This window comes from Ailuropoda melanoleuca, chromosome 2, assembly GCF_002007445.2.
Source record: "Ailuropoda melanoleuca isolate Jingjing chromosome 2, ASM200744v2, whole genome shotgun sequence".
In the NCBI taxonomy this organism is placed as follows: Eukaryota; Metazoa; Chordata; class Mammalia; order Carnivora; family Ursidae; genus Ailuropoda; species Ailuropoda melanoleuca.
The window spans coordinates 20,942,189-20,961,011 of NC_048219.1; the positions used below are offsets into that span (position 1 = coordinate 20,942,189).

The window sequence follows — 18,823 nt, forward strand, 5'->3', positions numbered from 1 at the left end:
TTTTTTTTTTTTTTTTTTCCGCTTCTGCCCGGGATCTTCTCCCAGACCTTCCTGCGAGTGCGAGCCAACCGGCAGACCCGACTGAATGGTGAGTCTTGCCCGGCCCCTCCCTCCGCCCCACCCCCGGCCTCCTCCCTCCCTCACTGCCTGCAGCTCCAGGGTTGCCTGGGTCTCTTCGACACTGGGGCCATTTGGCTTCGTCGCAGTCACAGCGCCTGAGAATGTGCTGACCAAGGCGGCCGCCCTCAGTTTCCCCGTCTGTCTAATGGAGGTTATGGTTCCAGCTCTTGCCCACGCCTCTCTAAAGGCCTTCAGAAACCCTGGCGAGCAATAAGTACCAGAGAATGAGGAACAAGCTACACAATTCCACTCGGGAGCTCAGCTTTGAATTTGCAAACTGCTGGGACCTCACTGTACAAGCCGGCAGGGCGCTGAGAATGTTTTTCTTCCAGTTTTTAATCAGTGCCCAGTAGTGTGAATACAGCCCCTCTGCTGAGACTTGACAATGCAGTGAGATCTGGAGTTCCCACGGCAACAGGAACTAACTCATCCCAGGGCTCTTTGAGTTATCAGTCGGCCCACATTTCACAAAGGTGATCAGCGTGGGCTCGACAGCTCTTAGAGGCCTTCTCTGAAAGCATGTCGTGTATGCACTACCTGGTGCCCCCCCCCCCTTTTGGATTCAAACCTCTGGAGCGTTACTATTTGCTGAACACAATTGGATGAACCTAGCTTTTTGTGCTGACTAGGGTGTGGTATATCTGGGTGTTGGCTATAAGGGGCTTAGGGTCTCTGGGCCAGCTGGTAAATGAGTGAGGCTGTGGACATTCAAGATCCCCTGCTCCTGCCCCTTGGTTTCTGCTGCCTGGCTGAGCCCTGATCCAGGAAGGGGAAAGCATTCATTATGGCCTGACACCATGTTAAGTATCATTATCATAATCCTTCTGAGAAGAAAGTGGTAACACGTTTTGTAGATAAGGAAACTGAGGATGGGAGAGGTGAAGGTGATTTGTTTAAAATCGTGCAGCTGGGATGTAACTGAACCGTGATTTAAACTGAAGTTTACGCCAAAACCTGTGCTTCTGAGACCATGTCTTGCTCCCTCCTTAAGCAAACACAGATCTTTCCCTACTTACACTTTAGTAAGCTTAGTTCAGGACTTACAAGATGAGTGGCAAGTTAAACTAAACCTGCCTTGCTTCTCTGAGAATGTTAGATGTTGTCCAAACCATCTGGGTGCTTTCTTGGGATTACAGGGCATCGTCCGTCCGTAGGCGGCTTGGGCAAGAACAGCATCCAGTATCATGCTCTCCTTGGCAGTTCTGTAAGATTCATTTCTTTATCTGCTCATCAGTGTCTGTCATAGGCACTTTGTATTGGCACATTGCTTCATATGGGCTTCAAGAATCGCCAAGGTCCCTTGCCTTTCTGATGTCTAGCATCCCTCCTCCATCCCAGCCCTGGCTGCAGTGTGCCAGGGTGGCTCAAGCCTGAAATTCCAAGCGTTAGGACAGTCAAGGTGAAGGGATCTAGATCTTTGTCTACAAAATCAAGGAGGGCACAAAACATAGTCCTCTCTCCTGTAGTGAGAGCCCAGGAAATTGAAGATACGGGCCAGGCTACAGACCAAGATTTCTCAAACTCCATGCCGTCTCTGGTGGGGTGATGGCTTTCCTGTTGATTTGGGTCTTTCTAGAGCTATTATTTTGGAGTTGGAGTAGCTCCCTGCCTCGGACTCTCAACAGGCAAGAGGTAGGTCCCCGTATGCGTATTCTTAGTGCCCTAGCACATCATGGATCAGTCTTCGTTGCTGCTGTCAGGGGGTGGGTGTGGCACTCTTAGGACAGGAGAGCGTTCTAATCTATGGAGTCAGGCCTGATCTTTCCTGTCTTTGCCATTTTTTAGTGACTTGAGCAAGTGCCTTGTTCTCTCTGAGCCTTAAGTGTCTTCTTTTAAAATGGGTAATGCAGTCTTGCTTCAGGTTGAATATAGAATTAAATGAGCTACCTGTGTAAGGTATTTGATGTGAGCCTAATACAGAGCTGAAGTTCTAAATTGTAACATCAGCTTTCACCTGTGCCCCCCTCTCTAAACTGCATTCATGAGTTTCCCACCAGGGTCAATATCCATGAGTAAGTTTTTCCTGGCCCTGCAGTGGGGAACCTTTTTCTCCCTGGCTGGCTCCCACAGCCTGCAGTCAGTCTGATCTCAGAGTGGCTAGCTCTGCTCCTGCTATTGCACAGGGAGGGTGGCAGTCCCTTGTTTTGACCCCTTCCTGCTTCGGTGACAGGAGGGCTGCAGAGAGGGATTAGTGAGCTAATTAGAAATGATTGCATCTCTCAGCATTAATTAGCAGTGCTGTGGGCTTACAGAGTGCACTTTGGAATTGAGCCCCCTGTGGGATAGCATGGCAAGCAGCCGTCTGCCTCGGGGGCCTGCCAGGCCCCTGCACTGATTAGAAATGATGGAACAGGTTTGGGTAGGCACACTGAAGGCTGTCCTCTCAAGGTACCCTGGGCTCTCTGACTCAGATCCTCTATACCTTTATGCCTGGGCCTCAGTCTCCTCTTCTGTAAAATGGGACCAGTGGGGTGCTTTTTTTTTTTTTATCAACACATATACTACAGTTGGAACAATACAGAGATTAGCATGGCCCAGACACAAGGATGATATGCAAATTTATGAAGCATTCCATAAAAATTTTTTTAAAAAATGGGACCAGTGGACTTGAGAGAAAAAACTTCCTGAGGGATTCAAGGTAGGACACCAAGGACTGCGCCTCAGGGCCCTTGGCCCAGGAACAAAAGGGGTTTTAGCTGATGAGTGAACAGCAGGACAAATTGCCCCCTGGAGGGACCCTGGGTTCTAGCTAAGAAATGTTCTGTAAGAGAGCCCATGGCCTTGGCCTTCTGGGCAGATACGTAACAACTTGGAGAGTCTTTGCTCATTGGACTTACTGAGAACTGCAAGTAGGAAGGTATGGCTTGAATTTGAGCCATCTGTGGCCAAAGAGTGGACACTTCGCTGGCCTAGCACTAATCTCTTCCCCAGGTGCTCTTGGGCAAGGCCCAGTCCCCAAAGGAGCAGAGGGTGCTGCATAATGAGGGCCAGATCAGGCACTGAACAAAAGGGCTAATGGCTGGCAAGAGGTCAGACTATGTCAGCTCCACTGGGACCCTGGGAGCTACAGTGACCGTCTGCCTGTTCTGTGCTTTGTTTTCGGTTTCTCCATGCAGCTCGGATTGGGAAAATGAAACGGAGGAAGCAAGATGAAGGGCAGGTATGTCCCCTGTGCAACCGCCCCCTGGCAGGATCGGAGCAGGAGATGAGTAGGCATGTGGAGCATTGCCTTTCTAAGGTAGAGGGGCCATCACTACCTATCTCTTCTCCCCTTCCCCCCTTGCTTCCCCTGACACTAGCTGCTGACTGCCCCCAGATTTAAGCACTTTTGGGGTCTCCTTGTGGTCTCAGCAGCTTCTTCCTCTCTGTTCTTCACCCTCTTCCTTTGCTTTCACGCATACACTTCTCCCCTGGACCTCGGTGGAAAATCACTGGGAAGAGGCCCAGGTTCTTTGACTTCTGGATTGGTTTCCTTGAAAGGAGCCCTAGAGCTGGGGGCCCATCTGGCACACCAAAGCTGGGAACCAGGGTTGTGCCTTCCTTGGTAGATCCAGGGGAGCAGGTAGTGGTGGCCTGGGACCCGCATGATCCCACTCTGCTCTTCACAGAGGGAAGGCTCCTGTGTGGCCGAGGATGATGCCGTGGACATCGAGCATGAAAACAGCAACCGCTTTGAGGAATATGAGTGGTGCGGGCAGAAGCGGATACGGGCCACCACACTCCTGGAAGGTGGTTTCCGAGGTACAAGCGGCTGACACGTAAAGCACTGGCGCTGTGGTGGCCGGGCCTCTACTGGGTATCCATCTGTTGGGAGCTGAGAGGCCAGGGCTGGTGGCTGGTCATCCGTTCCACCACGTGGGAACTGCTGCTGGCGGGGCTCCTTTGTGACCGCGCTGCCTGCCTGTGATGTGCATATTAAAATGGATGTATTTGGGTGGGGAAATGGAATTGTGAGGCTGCAAGCTAGGAGTGACGAGGGGGGCTCTCAGCCTCGGGTGATGCATTGAAGGTGACAGCCAAGCCGCGTTAGCACCTGCATAAAATATTAAAGGGACGGTTATGCATTTATCACTCCATCCCTCTTAAGGCTGATAAATGAGAATCCAGCAACCTGCTGTACACCTCCAGCACTGGGGGCCCTGAGGGCTTCCAGGCAAACACATTGGATTTTCCTCCTCCTCCTCCTCAGCCCCATGTCAGGGAAATCAGTTACAGAGGAGAGAGTGAGTTATGGCAAAATTTGACCTCCCATGAGCTTCGTTGGTGAATCTAATTTTAGCTCTGATCCCATCCCTTCTCCCTGGGCGCCCTCTGCCCTGAAGCAAGAGGGGCCTGGGCCCAGCTGCTCCCTGCTTCCCTTGGGCTCGCTCCAGTTTCTGCAGAGGGGTCTGGGTCTGCAGGGCTTTGCACAGCTCCATTGCCCTTCGAGCTCCTTGGAGGGATGTGGCTTCGCCCAGTGGAAGTCTCCCACCCACCACCCACCCCCACCAGGTCAAACAGTAGGCTGGTTGGATGCCTAGGGTCATGTCCTTCTTGTCAGTCTTCCCTGCTCTGGGCAGGGGAAAAGGGAAAAGAGTCTGCCTCCTGGCCTCCAGCTCTCCCCTTTATGTGTGTAAGCACAGTTGGCCCTGCAGCTTACGATCATTAAGTGAACCAGTCTGCTTCCCATCTGCCTCCAATTCTCTGGGCAACACCCTTGGGAGTAGTGGTGGGTCTGGTCCCTGGGGAATCTCACAGCAGCTGGGAAGAGGGTCTCTGCCTCGTCGGGGCCATGCTGCATAGGCTGGTCCTGAGGAGTGGTCACCACAGCACCATGCAGTGCAGACTAGATAAATGAAGGGGCTCCAGGTCCAGGTTGGGCATTATGCCTTTGGGTTTCTCTCATTCCCCAAGCATCTGGGGCAAGCCAGAGTGTCAGGACAGTAAATCAGCCCAAACCATTGCCCCAACCTGAGCTGGAGAGAGTTCATTTGCCACCTCATTCTGCTCCCGTCCTGGAGTTTTAGAGTGCCTGAGGCCCTGGGAGGATGAGCAGCAAAAAGCCCGGGATCCTGGGAATGGGACACGCGGGTGTCTGCTGGTGGCCCCTGAGGGTCAGCTGCACAATGCTGCTCTGGGTTCACTCTTGGCAGCTGCACATACTCACATCTCCATTTCTGTGGCAACTTCTTAGGGTTCTTGGCACCGAACTGGACCTGATGCCTTCTGGGCACCAGACAAGGCTTACAGGGGATAAAGCTGCATACATGGGGCCTGCTGGTTTGACAGAGTATTTCCCCTGCGCTGGGACGCACTTGCAGAGCGGGTGTGCGGTGCTCTTAGGCCCTGGGCGGGTGTCAGTTTTCCCTGAGTGTTTACACTGTGAGGTTGTTCCTTTCAAGAATTCCTGAGGGGAGTTCAAAGGGGGCTTTTCTTTGAGCGATTTGGAGAGCGAGAATGAGAGTGAGGCTTGAAGAGGGAGCAGGGCCGGAGGTGCCTTTATCTGCAGAGAATGGCTCCAGCTTGCCTGATAGAAGCTGCTGCCGCCTCTTAAACAGCTTAGTGCAGTCAAAAGACAGGCAGACTTGAAAGGCTGTTTTACAGCAAGATCAGCGGGGGCCACTAGGCAGAGAGCGGGGCGCAGTGGAGCAGAGGAGGCTGAGGCTCCTCGGTGGGGGGGAAGGGGGGCATCAAAGGAGGCCCTGGTTGATCCTGACTGCCTCTGCCCCTGAAACCCTGTCTGCAGAAGCTGGCCATCTGTCAGTCTACCCTCCCTGGCCAGGACTGGTAGGCCCCAACTCTTGGGGGGTTGGGTGTGGCCCCGCCAGGCGGGCTGGTGTCAGTGCGGCACATTGATCGCCCGCCGGGCGGGCCGGGCCGCAAGCCGGGCAGCGCGTGCTTAATGTGATTGAAAGGCAGTTAAAATGGCGGTGACCTTTTCAGGAGGAATTAGATTGCCTGCCAAGACCGGTTAGAGGGAGTGATAACGCGGGCTGAAGAAGCTGCCCAGCTGACTTCAGAGAGAGGGGCAGAGGCAGGATGAGCGGGCGAGTGGTGAGGCCCATTTAAGCTGCGCTGTGCGTGCTGACAGAACAGAGATTGCTGTTCTCGTTAGATATGAAAGAATTGAAGAATTGCAGATAAGTTCCTGTATGCGATCATCCCCTGTCCCTCCTCCCAGGCCAGGGCCCCTTCGTCATCCTCAGCAAAGCTTCCTACCAGGCCCACCGGGAACTGGTCTGATGGAGCAGATCTGTTTCCTTGAATGTAACCTGTGGCGCCAGGGAACAGGCACGAGTTTTGGTGGAGACACTTGGCTGAGGGGAACAGGCCTTGAAGATGGACCTGTGGCTATCGAGGGCAAAGCCCGGATAGCTCAGGCCTGGGAGCGCTTGGAACTGGGACTCTAGAGCAGAATGAAGGGCCAGACAGAACAGGTAAGTAAGCAGCACCAAGATAGGTCCAGCTAGAAATAGATCTTTAAGAGGCTAAAGGAAATACTTCAGGACAGGTTGGAAGACCTAAAACTTTCAGTGTCTCAGAAATACTATGGCCTTCCCAGTTCTCAGGGAGATCCTGGGCTGTGTGCCTGTGCTGTTGATGTCCTCTCAGAACCTTAGGGTTGCTAGTCTGCTACTGCTGTTCCCCCCCCTCCCAGTGTTAGAATTGCATAGGGGGTGGCATGAGGCCTGGTGCTTCTCCAACATTCCCCTGAGAGCTTAGCAGTTAGGAGAAAAGCTCCTCTCCTGGGGCACCATGCCAGCACTGGGCCGAGCAAGGGGCCTCTGGGCTAGAGCAGCAGGCCTCAGGGAAAACCTAATTATACAGCCTTGTGGGACAAACCTGCTCCTATCTGTGGTCAAAGGAGGTATGTGATGAATGAGCCACACTTTTCCTCATTTCCTGTCTCCAGCTTCTGGGTCCTAGAAAAGAGACTTACAGTGAGCTTTGCTCCTTCCCCTGTATTGGTTGCCACTGAAAGTTCATCCAGCTGGATTTGGGGAGCCTGGAGCCCATCGTGTCTGAAATGGACAGGCTGGAGGGAGGACACGGGAATGGTTGGTTTCAGATAAGGTAACAGTGATGGGGGCAGGCACAAGAGTGTGGTGAGGTGGAAACATTTCCCAGGAGACTGCACAGGAAGAAGAAGTTATATCTGTGAGCCCCGACAGGAAACACGTCACTAGAATCTAGCATTGAGCCCCTTTGAGTCAAACAGGTGGAGGGGAGGGAGAATGGTGGTACTAAGAGGACCAGCTGTTGTGCAGGCCTCTGCCCTACCCAAATCCTGGCCTAGTGACTACATCTTTCTCAGGTTCCTGTCTGGGATTTAGGCTGGTTTCAAGTTGCCTGGGATGAGATCTCATGGAGAGGACAAGCAGGGCAGCTCTGGGCAGTGGCTTGCTGAAACATTACCAGATTCTAGGTCAGGGCCTGAGAGGTATTGTGAGTCCCAGGGCACAGAGAACTAAGCCTTCCCCTAGCTGCTACCCCCTCTGGCACGTTCCCAAAAGATCGGAGCCCCTGCAGCTAAACACGTCCCCCGGTGCAGCCGTGCCGCGGTCCAGTCAGTGACAGGTGTTGGAGCAGCCCGCTGCTGGAGGCAGTCTCAGAATGGGGAGGGCTAGGGCTGCTGCCTTCCAGCTGCTTCCACCTTTAGTTCTAACTGTTGCCTGGTGGGAGGGGTGAGGAGAGGTGGGAGGGGTGAGGAGAGGTGGCAGGGAGCAGGGCACCTTCTGTCCCCTGTGGCAACTGACGGGGATTTAATCGCCTTTTGGAATACAGTTGTTAAGCTGGGACAGAGGGAGTGCAGGGAGAAGGAGCAAGTATCAATGGTTTTAAATGGCGTCTGTCTCTCTGTGTCTCTCCTGACGTGAGGCAGTGAAACGCGTTATTGAGGAGGCCCGGAAAGTGGCTAAGTGCGTTTGACACACGCCAACTCCCTGCCTCCACACTGGATAATTGCATTGTCAACTGTTCAGCGAGGTGGCAGGTGACACTGCAGGCCGATTGATTGTCCCGCATCGCAGCTCCCCAGACTGTCAGCTCCCCAATCGATGGCGTTTACACAAGACACCGTAACTGCATCTGTAACTAATTCCAGTGTAAAACTCTCCGGAAGCTGCTGCCCCTGTCTCTCCCGCCCCCCCAAGAGCATGGCTTCTGAAGGGCCCCAAGACTTTCCTTTCTCCCTGGGCTCAGGTTTTGTTAGGAGCAGCAGGTGAGGAAATTGGTGGCTCCTTTTTTGTGGTTTTGGGTTCCAGGGCGTTAGTGCCCCCCATAAACGGGCATCTCCAGTTTCTCAATCGATCACCAAATCAATTGATTAAATTAACACTGATTTTTTTTTTCCTTCTCCTCGACGACCCAGGAAGAAATGAGTTTATGGGAGATGGGTCATTTTTATAAAATTTAGACTTCCCTATCATTTCTGCACTTAATCCTCTTCTTCTCTGTTGCTAAGTATTCTTTTGGAGAGAAGGGATTTTTCACACTGCCCACCCTCCCAGAACCCACTCTGCTGAGCATCATTGACCAGCAGGCTTAGTTTGCCTAGAGACAGCAGCACAGCACATTGAGCCACTTTAGGTGGGGCTGAGCCATAGTAAGGGGCCTCCCCTAGTGACTGTAGCGTCCTCCAGGTCATCCTGGAGGTCCTGGGAACGGAGTCCCTTCCCTGGATAGCAGCAGCAGGAGTGGCAGCTTGCTTATTATACCCAGAGCTCCATGGAACAGGAGCCAGAGGCTTGGAAAGGAGCTCTGTGTGCCATCTTGCCTCTGAGTACTGGCTTGGGATGTTCCAGCAGCTGAGAACATAAAACGACCATGGAGCCTTCCTCTCAAAGCGGCAGGCGGGGGGGGGAGGCAAGCCGGTGGGGGCGCTCTCTGCATAAAACGGCTTTATGGCAGTTTCTTTTTATTATGATTCTGCCAGAAGTCAGCAAGTGACATTTCATTAAGAAAATAAAGTTTAATGTGCTGGGAAGGAGGTTGGAGCAGGCTGGGACAGCATAAGAGGGAAATTGGCAGTAGCAGCCTGTTCTGAACACCTCTGGGGGTAGGGAGAGGTTCCCAACATCTGTCTCCACTGGGGGATGGGGTCAGGGTCACAGTATACCGCTCAGACGAGAGACAGAAAGGCCTTTTCCTTGGCAGGTAAGATGGGCCATGCTCTCCTACCTGGCAGGTCATCACTGCCCAGCTAGTGTTGGGATCCTACAGGGAAGGTCATGTCCTGAGAGGCTCAGGCCTCCTTTCAGACATAGGGCTCTCAGGACCTAACAGGACAGTGCCGTCAGCGTTTAGCCGTCACTGCTCTGGGCCTGGCCAGCTCTGCTGGGTGATGATGAGACCACAGCAGTGAGTCCGACGTGGGCTTGCAGTCTGCTGAGGGACCATGACAATACATGTAATAAATATGACTTTGGAGTTGCACGGGAGTCTGGGTGGACACCAGGGAAGGGACACCTGTGTAAAAATACCTGGGGAAGTCTCCACACTCAGCGCATTGAGGGTAGAGATCAGATCTTGCAACTCTGTGTCTCCAGTGCCAAGCCAGGCCGGGGATGAGCTCAGTAAAGGTTGAAAGAATATTGTTGGGGTGAGTTCATTCAGGAAGTATTTCTGGAGCAACTGTGTGCATAGGCACTGTGAGTTCATAGCAGGAGGCATGGCTGAGCTAGGTCAGACTTGAACAGACAGGCCTTTTTTTTGTAGACCAGGACGGAGGAGATAAGATGTACGAAGGCACTGGCGCCCAAACAGACAATGGAGGGTCAGAGAAAGCACAGTAGCTATGTTCCACTGGAGTAGGAGTCCTGGTCTAGGCCTGGCCGAGGAGTGGACTTCAGGCCACAGGGCTGCTTTCTGTGTTGAAAACTTGAGACTCTTCCTGGCAGCTCTGTGGTACCCTGTTGTCTCAGCGTTGCCATGGGTCCTTTGCTTTCCTTTTTGCACGCCCACCAGGCAGGGCTGCGCGGGGCCCGGCTGAGGCAGGGATGTGAGGCCGGCTGCTGAGCTGCGTGTACTTGGGGGAGGGGGCCTTGGCAGGGTTCGGGGGCACAGGCTGTAAGTGAACCTGATAGCTACATTCTGATTGATGGCAGAGTTTGTCTCCCAAACTGTCAGAGGGTTTATAGAGGTGCCACTCACCCACAAGGAGGGAATTACTTGTCAGGACACCTGGCCGTGAACAGGAGACAGAGCTGTAACTTGGTGTTTTCCCAGCTTAGTGGCCCTGCTGCTGACCTGCCTGCTGTCTTGAGTTTGTTGGTGCCTCCATGTGGAGGGAAATGAGGATTGTCGGGGAGGGGCGGAGCCTAGGCAGTGCCTAGCGCTCTCTTTCCCTCGTGCTACTTGCTTTGGGATGGACGAAACCTTCATGAGACCAGAGAAGGCGTAGGTGGGAGAAGGAAGATAGGAATTGTGTGAGGTGCAGTAAAGAGTCCATCTGGAGGCATAGTGCTTATGGAGTGAAATGAGGAAAAGAGCAAAGGTGGACAAGTGGGTACATCCACATCTCGATGGATCTGGCTGAGGGGATTATGCTTGTAGTGGGAAGCCATAGCTGGTTTTGCAGCCAGGAAAGGAAGGGTCAGAACCATCTGGTAAGCAGGATGAAGGAACAGACAGGAAGCTTGAGGACCCCATCATAAGACTGTTGTTCTGATGAGAGTGGAAAGAATGGATAAGAAGACATTTCTGAGATCATCAGGCAGAACCCTGAGCTACCGCCTCGCCTCTTTGAGGATTTCCTTCTACTTGCCACAGATTCCATCGTTTCATCTCTCTCCGTCCTGGCAGGGCTGCTGTGCTCGCCAATGGGATGTGGTCTGAAACCACTGAGCAGAGGCAGGGGCAGAGAGGGAGAAGCAGCTTTGTGGCCCCTGACCATGCCTATCAGGAAGGGGGATCCTGGGTGTCAGAGCACAGGGCAGGTACGGAGCCCTAATGTGGCTTCAGCAGCTCACCCCTCCCCGTTGGCCAAGGGTTTGCCTGTGGCTGGGCCAAATGCACCTTGGAAGGGTCAGCCACCTGCCTGGGCCGTGGCCCTGCCTCCACCTAGCCTGGTTGCCTTTGTAGATTGCTTTGAGAAGCAGGTGTGTGTGCCTATCCTCCCTTGTCTGTCCCTTCCTAATCCCTTTATAACTGCACTTGTCCAGGAATCTGGGCTGAGTGAGGTGGAGATGAATAATTAATGTCAGGCGCTTCAGACACCAAATATTTGAACAGCTGCCTGGTGTTTTTGCTGGCAAGGACCTGGCGGCCAAAATCAGGACGTTGGCTGGGGGTCTTGCTGTGTGGCTCTGACTGGCCCTAGCCAGTTTGCTCTTCCCTCTGATGGACTGTCACGGTGCACCATGGGACACAGGGGATGCCCAGGTCTTGGGTGGGGGTCGCTTTGTAGACCTGAATTTCTGTGCCCTCTTCCTGCTCTTCCTAGACCTGGAGGACAGGTGGACAGCAGGCTAGCTTGAGTGTCTCCTGAGGCCCTGACCTAGCATATGAAGGGGCTAGTTTAGGAGCAGAGACCACCAGGAGCAGCAAGAAGTGGCAGAGAAGGATGAGGTACACAGAGTGAAAGGGATTGAAGCGGCAGGGCCAAGAGTATCTCAGTAATTGGCTCTCTGTGTTTCAGGCCCAAATTTGTCTGGGCCTTACCTGGCCCCAAACCTGAGCCCTACCTAGAGGCAACAGAAGGGGTACCCTTGGCATAGTCTCGTTGGCCCCTGGCCCTGCTCACATCCTGCTTCCCACAGGCTCTGGCTTCGTCATGTGCAGCGGCAAAGAGAATCCGGACAGCGACGCTGACCTGGATGTGGACGGGGATGACACTCTGGAGTACGGGAAGCCGCAGTATCCTTGGGGCACTGCGGGGCAAGGTGGGGCTGGTGGGACAGGCCGAAAGAGAATTGAAAGTAGCCAGCACCGCTGGTACTTGCTCATGCCATCTGCTCCCCGTCGGGGTCAGTGTCAGAGCTTTAACCAGGATTCAGCCTTCACGGCCTACTGCAAACTAGGATCTGTTGTCCTTGACCACCATGCCAGATACACGGAGGCTGACGTCATCCCCTGCACAGGCGAGGAGCCTGGTGAAGCCAAGGAGAGAGAGGCACTCCGGGGTGCAGTCCTAAAGCAAGTGTGGGCACAGGCTTGGGTGGGTGGGGTAGAGGGATGGGAGGTCCTGAGGCAGGGTCAACTTAGTACCCATCCTCAGGGCTCCCCTGCCTAACTTTAGGGGTCACTTTGTTGTTTTCTCCTCCTTCCCCTAGTGGCGGCCCTCCCAGTACACGCATCACGCCTGAGTTCTCTAAATGGGCCAGTGACGGTAAGTCCTGACCCACCTTGGGAGTACTGGGGGAGAGGGGACATCCTTTGGGTGGTGGTGACTGACTCAAGCCCAATCCCTCACCTGTGCTGCCCAGTCTGGCCAGAGTATGAGTTGCCCCTCTGTCCCAGCAGAGATGCCATCTACCAGCAACGGTGAGAGCAGCAAGCAGGAGGCCATGCAAAAGACCTGCAAGAATAGTGACATCGAGAAGTGAGTGTCTGCCCAGGAGAGGGGCTCCTGGGATGGCAGTTTAGTGGGAGGGAGAAGGTGGGGCTCTCTGCTAGCAGGAAGACCTGCTGCCAGGGCACCGCTTAGTCCTGTGGCCCTGAGCACACGACCGGCAGTGGGGCCCAGCTGGTGCTAAGCGTGACTCTGTGAATTGATCGCTGGGCCACTGCCCTGGGAGTCCTGGCGGAGGGAGAAGTCCGCCTGCCTGCCTGCCCGCTGTGGCGGCCTCTGCCCGGGAATGTGATGTATGGCCGCCCAGCCCAGCCGGCGCACTTGATTCATCTCCAGTTTCTGTTTCTTAATCGGGAGCTAAATTGGTTTCATTTTTCTTGTCCCGGGTGGCGCTCGCAGTGGGTTTTAGGCAGGAGCATTGGGTCTCTTCACTTCTGGTAGGAATTTTTGGCCTGGGTTCTCTGGCAGGGGGAAAGGGGATCCATTAGCACTTCACATGGGGCTGGGCAGCCCCTGTCCTGGATCCCCAGGAGCCACAAGGACTTGAAATCAGCTGGGTGTCTTACTGCCTTTCCAGAAGCCCAAGCAGGCTAGTTCTGTCCCCAAGAGGTGGCACTGTCCAGCTTTGGCTGCCTGGAGTTGCTGTTGGCCACTGCTTACCTCCCTACACCCCACCCCTCTCTCTGCGGGAGGCTAGGTTGCCTGGGGTTAAAAGGCAGTCTCTTCATTCCAGGGCCAGTGTTCCATCTTGCCTCCTGCCAGGAGAGTGGATTGCAGGCCGGTGCAGGGCCGGGTCGGTGGCCCGGGGTCACCTCCCATTTGTTTCCCTCCATTTTGTGTTGTCATAAATTCATTCCAGCCCGTTGTGGTTGATCAGTTTATCTCGGCCGGGGCCGCGAGTGCTGCTGGCATGATGTATGGGCCGCGGCTCGGGGCCCGGCTGCCCATGAATCACCGCAGCTGCTCCGTGTCAGTGCTGGAGCGGGCCGCACGGGTTCGGCGCAACCAGCTTGGGGGGGGGGGAGGAATGACGTATGGATGTTTATTTAATAATTCTCTCCTACTCCAGCTGAGCGGGGCGGGCGGGGCTGTAAGGGGCGCCCACCCTCGTCTGGAGGGGCTGCTCATAAATCAGAAAGACAAGATCATTAATCAGGGATGGCGCCTGAGGGGGGAGGTGGGGGCCAGAGCCAGTGGCCATCCATGAAGCTACCACCCACCCAAGGCTGGGGGAACTTGGGACTTCTGTCCCACCTGTGTGAGCACAGGCACCAGTAGGCAAGGTTCTCTGGGATGAGCCACAGACTGGCTCAGTCATAATGCAGAGATCTCCCCTGGGTCTGGCTTTGCCAAGATTGGGACCCTTCAGTCCCCATGACTTCTCTCTTCCTGGTACACACCACGTGGGTTCCCGCCCTAAATCTTTTTCACAACCCAGGGGAAGCAGGAAGGCAGGATGCCATGGCTTCTTCCAGGAAATTCTCCACCCCATGCCCCAGAGGGTCTCAGGAATAACTCACAAGCAGCCTGGGTCAGGAACATCTGCACCAGAGCAGAGATGACAAGCCAGGTGTATGCTGAGCAAATCCACGATAAGGTGGGTTTTGCAGATGGATGTGGCCTATGGCGCTTTTGGAGATGAAGGGGGAGATGGCTTCATTCTCTCCTGGCCCCATCCTTTTTGCCTTTCTAGCTCTAACTCCTCTGACACGGAGTGTGAGAGTGCTCTGCTCTGGGGTCGGCCTGTGCCCCCAGCTCCAGGCCTCAGGTTCCCAATTTTTAAAATAACTAAAATGCCCAGCCTGGTCCTTGGAGAAAAAGGGAGCACAGCTACCTTGTCTCCTTGTCAGATATTTACCAACGGTCCAGATGAGGATGGCACACATGGCATTGGGCAGAATGCCAGGGGAAGAGCCGTGCTGGTGTTTATAAGGCCCGAGGGGGTGGTGAAGGCTTCCAGATCTAGAAAGTTGAACGGACGCTCCCAGAATCAGCCAGCGTCAGAGAAGCCAGAGTCAGACCCTTCACAGCTTCCCTGGAGAGAGGTGGGGCAGAGAGAGTCACAGACCCGTGGAGTAATAGATTGAGGGTGTCCCTGACACAGGGACACACCACCAAGAAGTCGCACTCTTTGTTGCTGCTGGTGCCCTACGAGAGAAAGGTCAGAGATCAAAGTTTGTTGCTGCCCATGGAATGTTACCCACCATCCTCCCCACGTCCCCTACTACCACTTAACGCCAGTAGCACCGGTAAGCTTTTGGGCTTTCTGAGCCAGTGGTCTGCTCCAAGCTGGCAGACGGGCCACCCTAGGAGACTCTGCCCGCACAGCACCATACTTAGGATTCCCCTCAGTCTGTGCGCTCTTACCCTGTCACCGCCCTCCTCCAGTGCCCCCAGCAGCTTCCCGTTAGCTGTGAGATAAACTTCCTTTCTGATTGTGGCCTCCGAAGTCTTCCCTGATAGGATCTCCTTTCCCACTTTAGCACTTACCCACCGGTGAACCTTATAGGCACACGGGCCTTTGGCCATTGTTCCTCCCGGTCCCTGGGCCGGAGACCCAGCTCCTCCTGGGTATTGCCAGTGCTGTAACGTTAGTCACAGAGTTCTTGGTGCGTCACAGCATCGATCTGTGGGGGTCGACTCCCACCTCCCCCGCGCTGTGCGAACCATAGGCAAACTACTTAATGTTCCCCTGCTGCTGTAGTTTCTTCGTGTATAAAATGGGAATATTACAGTCTCCTCATGGGGTTTTTGTGAGGTGTAAATAAAATAATAATTTTCAATTCCTCAGTACAATCTCTGGCATTTAGCAAGCGCTTAATAAATTTTGGCTCTTTTATTTGTATTATCATCATTATTATTCCCTAAGGCCCATTTCAAGTAGCATCTTTTCTACTCCTCCAGTCAGTGTTCTTCTGTGAGCTCCTCTGGATTCTGTTCACTTGTTTTAGAAGGGTTGGGAGGGATCATCCCACTCCTTGAGATAGTCCTAGCTCTCCACTGTTCAGTCCTGCAGCCCAAAGAGCCTTCCAGAAGTTATTTTCATGGGCAGGGCTTGAACAGCAGGTGAGGACTCTCAGGGCATCTGATGTGCCCAGGAAGAAACAACAAGGAGCCCTAGAGGTAGGCCAGGCCTGTGGCCCAGGACCTGGATTCTGTGGGACTTGTGCAGTCCCCACATCCTTTACTCTGGGGGTGAGACTGGTTTTTCAGTCACCAAACATTTTCTCATACTCGCATGCCCGCCGTGGGGCTAGTGGCCGCAGTCAGTATTGGTGGCATGAGCAGCTGGCCTCTGGGAAACTACGTCTTGCACAGGAGACAAGGCCATTTGCAGTTGTGCTGCTGTGGTGGAGTCTGGGGCAGAAGCGCAGCCACCGGCGGTGGTGCTGGCGGGAGGGTTGGAAAAGGTTTCTGGTGAATAAGGAGCTGGGGTGCTCCAGAGGAAGCAGAAAGTGCCGCGAGAGGCCAAGGGAGTGAAAAACGCCGCTGTGTGTGTGGGAAGCTTCGTAGTTTGGTGTGGCTGGAGCATGGAGCGTGGCGGGGTGCTGAGGGATGTGGGCTGGGGCTAGACCAGGGTGGCCCTGGTCAGCCTCTGAGGAGTCCGGTAGAGCTTCATTCTGAGGGAAATGTTGAAATGTTGAAGTGAAGTGGTCAAATCCGCGAAATTCTAGGCACTGAGAGAAGGGAATGAAGGATCTGGAGGCAGAGGGGCCATTCGGGTCAGCGGAGGAATCATAGGAGAAACCATGAGGGCCTGGACCAGTGGTAGTGTGGAGAGACTACGGAGATACCAGGAACTAGATGACAGATTGGAGGTGTCGAGGGTGATTGGGAAGGAATGGTTTAGAATGGTTCTGAGGTATCTAGTTTAGAAATTCACCAGGATGAAGGTGGAGGAACAAGGAGGGTGAGGAGTTCAATTCTAGAAGAAGGAGTTTACAGACACAGGATTTGGGCAGGTGGGGGGCAGGGACATCTGGGAGACATATATATGTATAGTTCTGGAATTCAAGGGAGGTGTCGGCTGGAGGTTCAGATTAGAGATGCCAGCCTGCTGCCTGCCCAACCGTGCCATCCTCTTTACAGAATCACCGAAGATTCAGCTGTTACCACATTTGAGGCCCTGAAGGCTCGGGTCAGGGAACTTGAACGGCAGCTATCCCGTGGGGACCGTTACAAATGCCTCATCTGTATGGTGAGAGAAAGGGAACCTGGCATGCCTCTGGTCAGGCTTCAGTGCCCTCTGGGGGTTGGAAAGGGCCTCTACACTGTGATTTGAGGTCTTTAGAGGGTGGGCCAGCCTCAGAGTGACCCCTTCTCTGCCCACCTCCTCCCTAGGACTCCTACTCGATGCCCCTAACGTCTATCCAGTGTTGGCATGTGCACTGCGAGGAGTGCTGGCTGCGGACCCTGGTGAGGTGGCATGGGGGTTGGGGAGTGGGTGGCTGTTTCCGCTGCTGCCCATATGTCCATGCTTCTGCTTGAGCCTGCTCGAGGGGAGGAAAGTGCAAGGGGCAGGGGAGAGCACGAGCATCGAACACAGCAGCGGGAAGCCGGGATATTCACCCCCCAAGCTTCCCCCATTCTCTCCTCCCCCACCAGGTTTATTAAATTCTCTCCCTCCGTGGGTTCCCTGCCTGCTCCCCTCCCCCTGCCCACCCCCAAGGCCCACTCTATCACACATATTGGTGAGATCCCGGGTCAGGAGGAGGCTGGGTGTGGGTAAGCAGGACCAGGGCCTCAGCCCCTCCCCCTGCCATTACTAAGCTCCTTCTGCTCCTGCCCCTGTTCTTCGCTCCGGAGCAGCCATTAAAATGTCGCCCGGAGACAGCAATAAAAGGCCCGGACGTGGGCTCTGTGTCCTGATCAAAGGCCGCATGTAATCTCGTTAGGGCCGCCGCAGCCACAGCTGGACCCAGCCTTGTTCTCATTACCGGGGCTCCCGCTGCGGGGCTGGCCAGGCGGTTTGATCCTGGCGCCCCCCCCAGCACAGGAGCGTGCCTGCGTGCTTGCAGAGGCCGCCGGTGCATCTCTCCAGCCCGGGCTGACAGGACCAAGGTGCCAGCACACGACCCGTGCGGGGAGACGTGGCTGCGGGCCGGGTGCTCTCAGAGCAGTCAGGCGGCGTAGTGTGTAAGCGGAGCCCTCCCTGTTCTCCCTGCAGGGTGCCAAGAAGCTCTGCCCCCAGTGCAACACCATCACGGCGCCCGGGGACCTGCGGAGGGTCTACTTGTGAGCCGGCCACCCCACCTGCCCGCCTCTGTGACGTCACCTTCCCCTGTACATACTTGCACACAGGTTCCCCATGTACATACATGCGCGTGCACACATACAGGTGTGCGTGCATGCACGTGCACACACACACACACACACACACACACACACACACACACAGGACTCTGGAGCCAGAGTGGAGGCTGAGACCCAGGCCCTACCTGCTGGCTGCCACCAAGACTGGGGACCATACCTGTTCCGGGTTCTGTTCCCAGGGTGGGGCAAGGAGGTGGAGGTGAGGGGGAGTAGTGGGGCAAGGCTCCTGAGATCCAGCCCCCAGACTGACAGACGGACAGACAGACATGCAAACACCAGACTGAAGCACATGTAATATAGACTGTGTATGTTTACAATGTTGTGTATAAATGGGACAACTCCTCGCCCTCCACTCCATCCCCTCCCCTTTGGTTGTACGATTTTCTTCTTTTTTTAAGAACATTTGGAAGCAGTGCCCCCTTCAGGGCTGGCTGGGGGCTCGGCCCATCCACCTCTCAGGGTGCCTGCCTCTCCCCCATGGTATCCCTTTCCCTCTCCCATGTGCTCGGTGTTCAGTGGTGTATATTTCTTCCCCCAGACATGGGGCACATGCCCCAAGGGACACGATCCTCTCCTTAGTCTTAGCTCCTGGGGCTCTTTATAAGGAGTCGGGGGAGGAGGGAGACAGGAAATGGGAACCGAGCTGAAGCAGGGGCTGAGATTGGGGCTGGGTGAGCGTGCTCCTGGCTGCCCAGCCTTCTGCCAAGAACCATTCCTGGGATTAGAACTGCTGTTCCCAGGGAAAGTGGTCTCCCCTGCCCCTCCCGTGGGCCCCACGGTGTGATGCTGTGTCTGTATATTCTATACAAAGGTACTTGTCCTTTCCCTTTGTAAACTACATTTGACATGGATTAAACCAATATAAAGAGCTGCTGCCTGTGCGTATGTGTGCAGGGAGGG

At 54.6% G+C, this 18,823-nt stretch overlaps 1 protein-coding gene and 1 non-coding gene across 5 annotated transcripts in view; both read left to right on the forward strand.

The window, feature by feature from the left end:
- The window catches only part of RNF220 (ring finger protein 220), a 216,699-nt gene extending 197,908 nt beyond the window's left edge, over window positions 1-18,791 (forward strand). For 2 of the 4 annotated variants that reach the window (XM_034651134.1, XM_034651158.1), the window contains exons 5-14: window positions 46-88; window positions 3,237-3,358; window positions 3,729-3,861; window positions 11,859-11,955; window positions 12,148-12,234; window positions 12,372-12,427; window positions 12,562-12,640; window positions 16,700-16,808; window positions 16,952-17,026; window positions 17,778-18,791. In XM_034651134.1, coding sequence (XP_034507025.1) covers window positions 46-88; window positions 3,237-3,358; window positions 3,729-3,861; window positions 11,859-11,955; window positions 12,148-12,234; window positions 12,372-12,427; window positions 12,562-12,640; window positions 16,700-16,808; window positions 16,952-17,026; window positions 17,778-17,849 — 873 coding nt within the window. In that variant the 3' untranslated portion in view covers window positions 17,850-18,791. The remainder of the gene's footprint in view (window positions 1-45; window positions 89-3,236; window positions 3,359-3,728; window positions 3,862-11,858; window positions 11,956-12,147; window positions 12,235-12,371; window positions 12,428-12,561; window positions 12,641-16,699; window positions 16,809-16,951; window positions 17,027-17,777) is intronic. The other 2 variants (XM_034651142.1, XM_034651150.1) reach the window with 2 other exon arrangements.
- On the forward strand, window positions 2,601-2,706 carry LOC117801258. Its single transcript, XR_004623782.1, has one exon. It is a non-coding gene; the product is annotated as a U6 spliceosomal RNA (small nuclear RNA).
- Window positions 18,792-18,823: the final 32 nt, after the last annotated feature.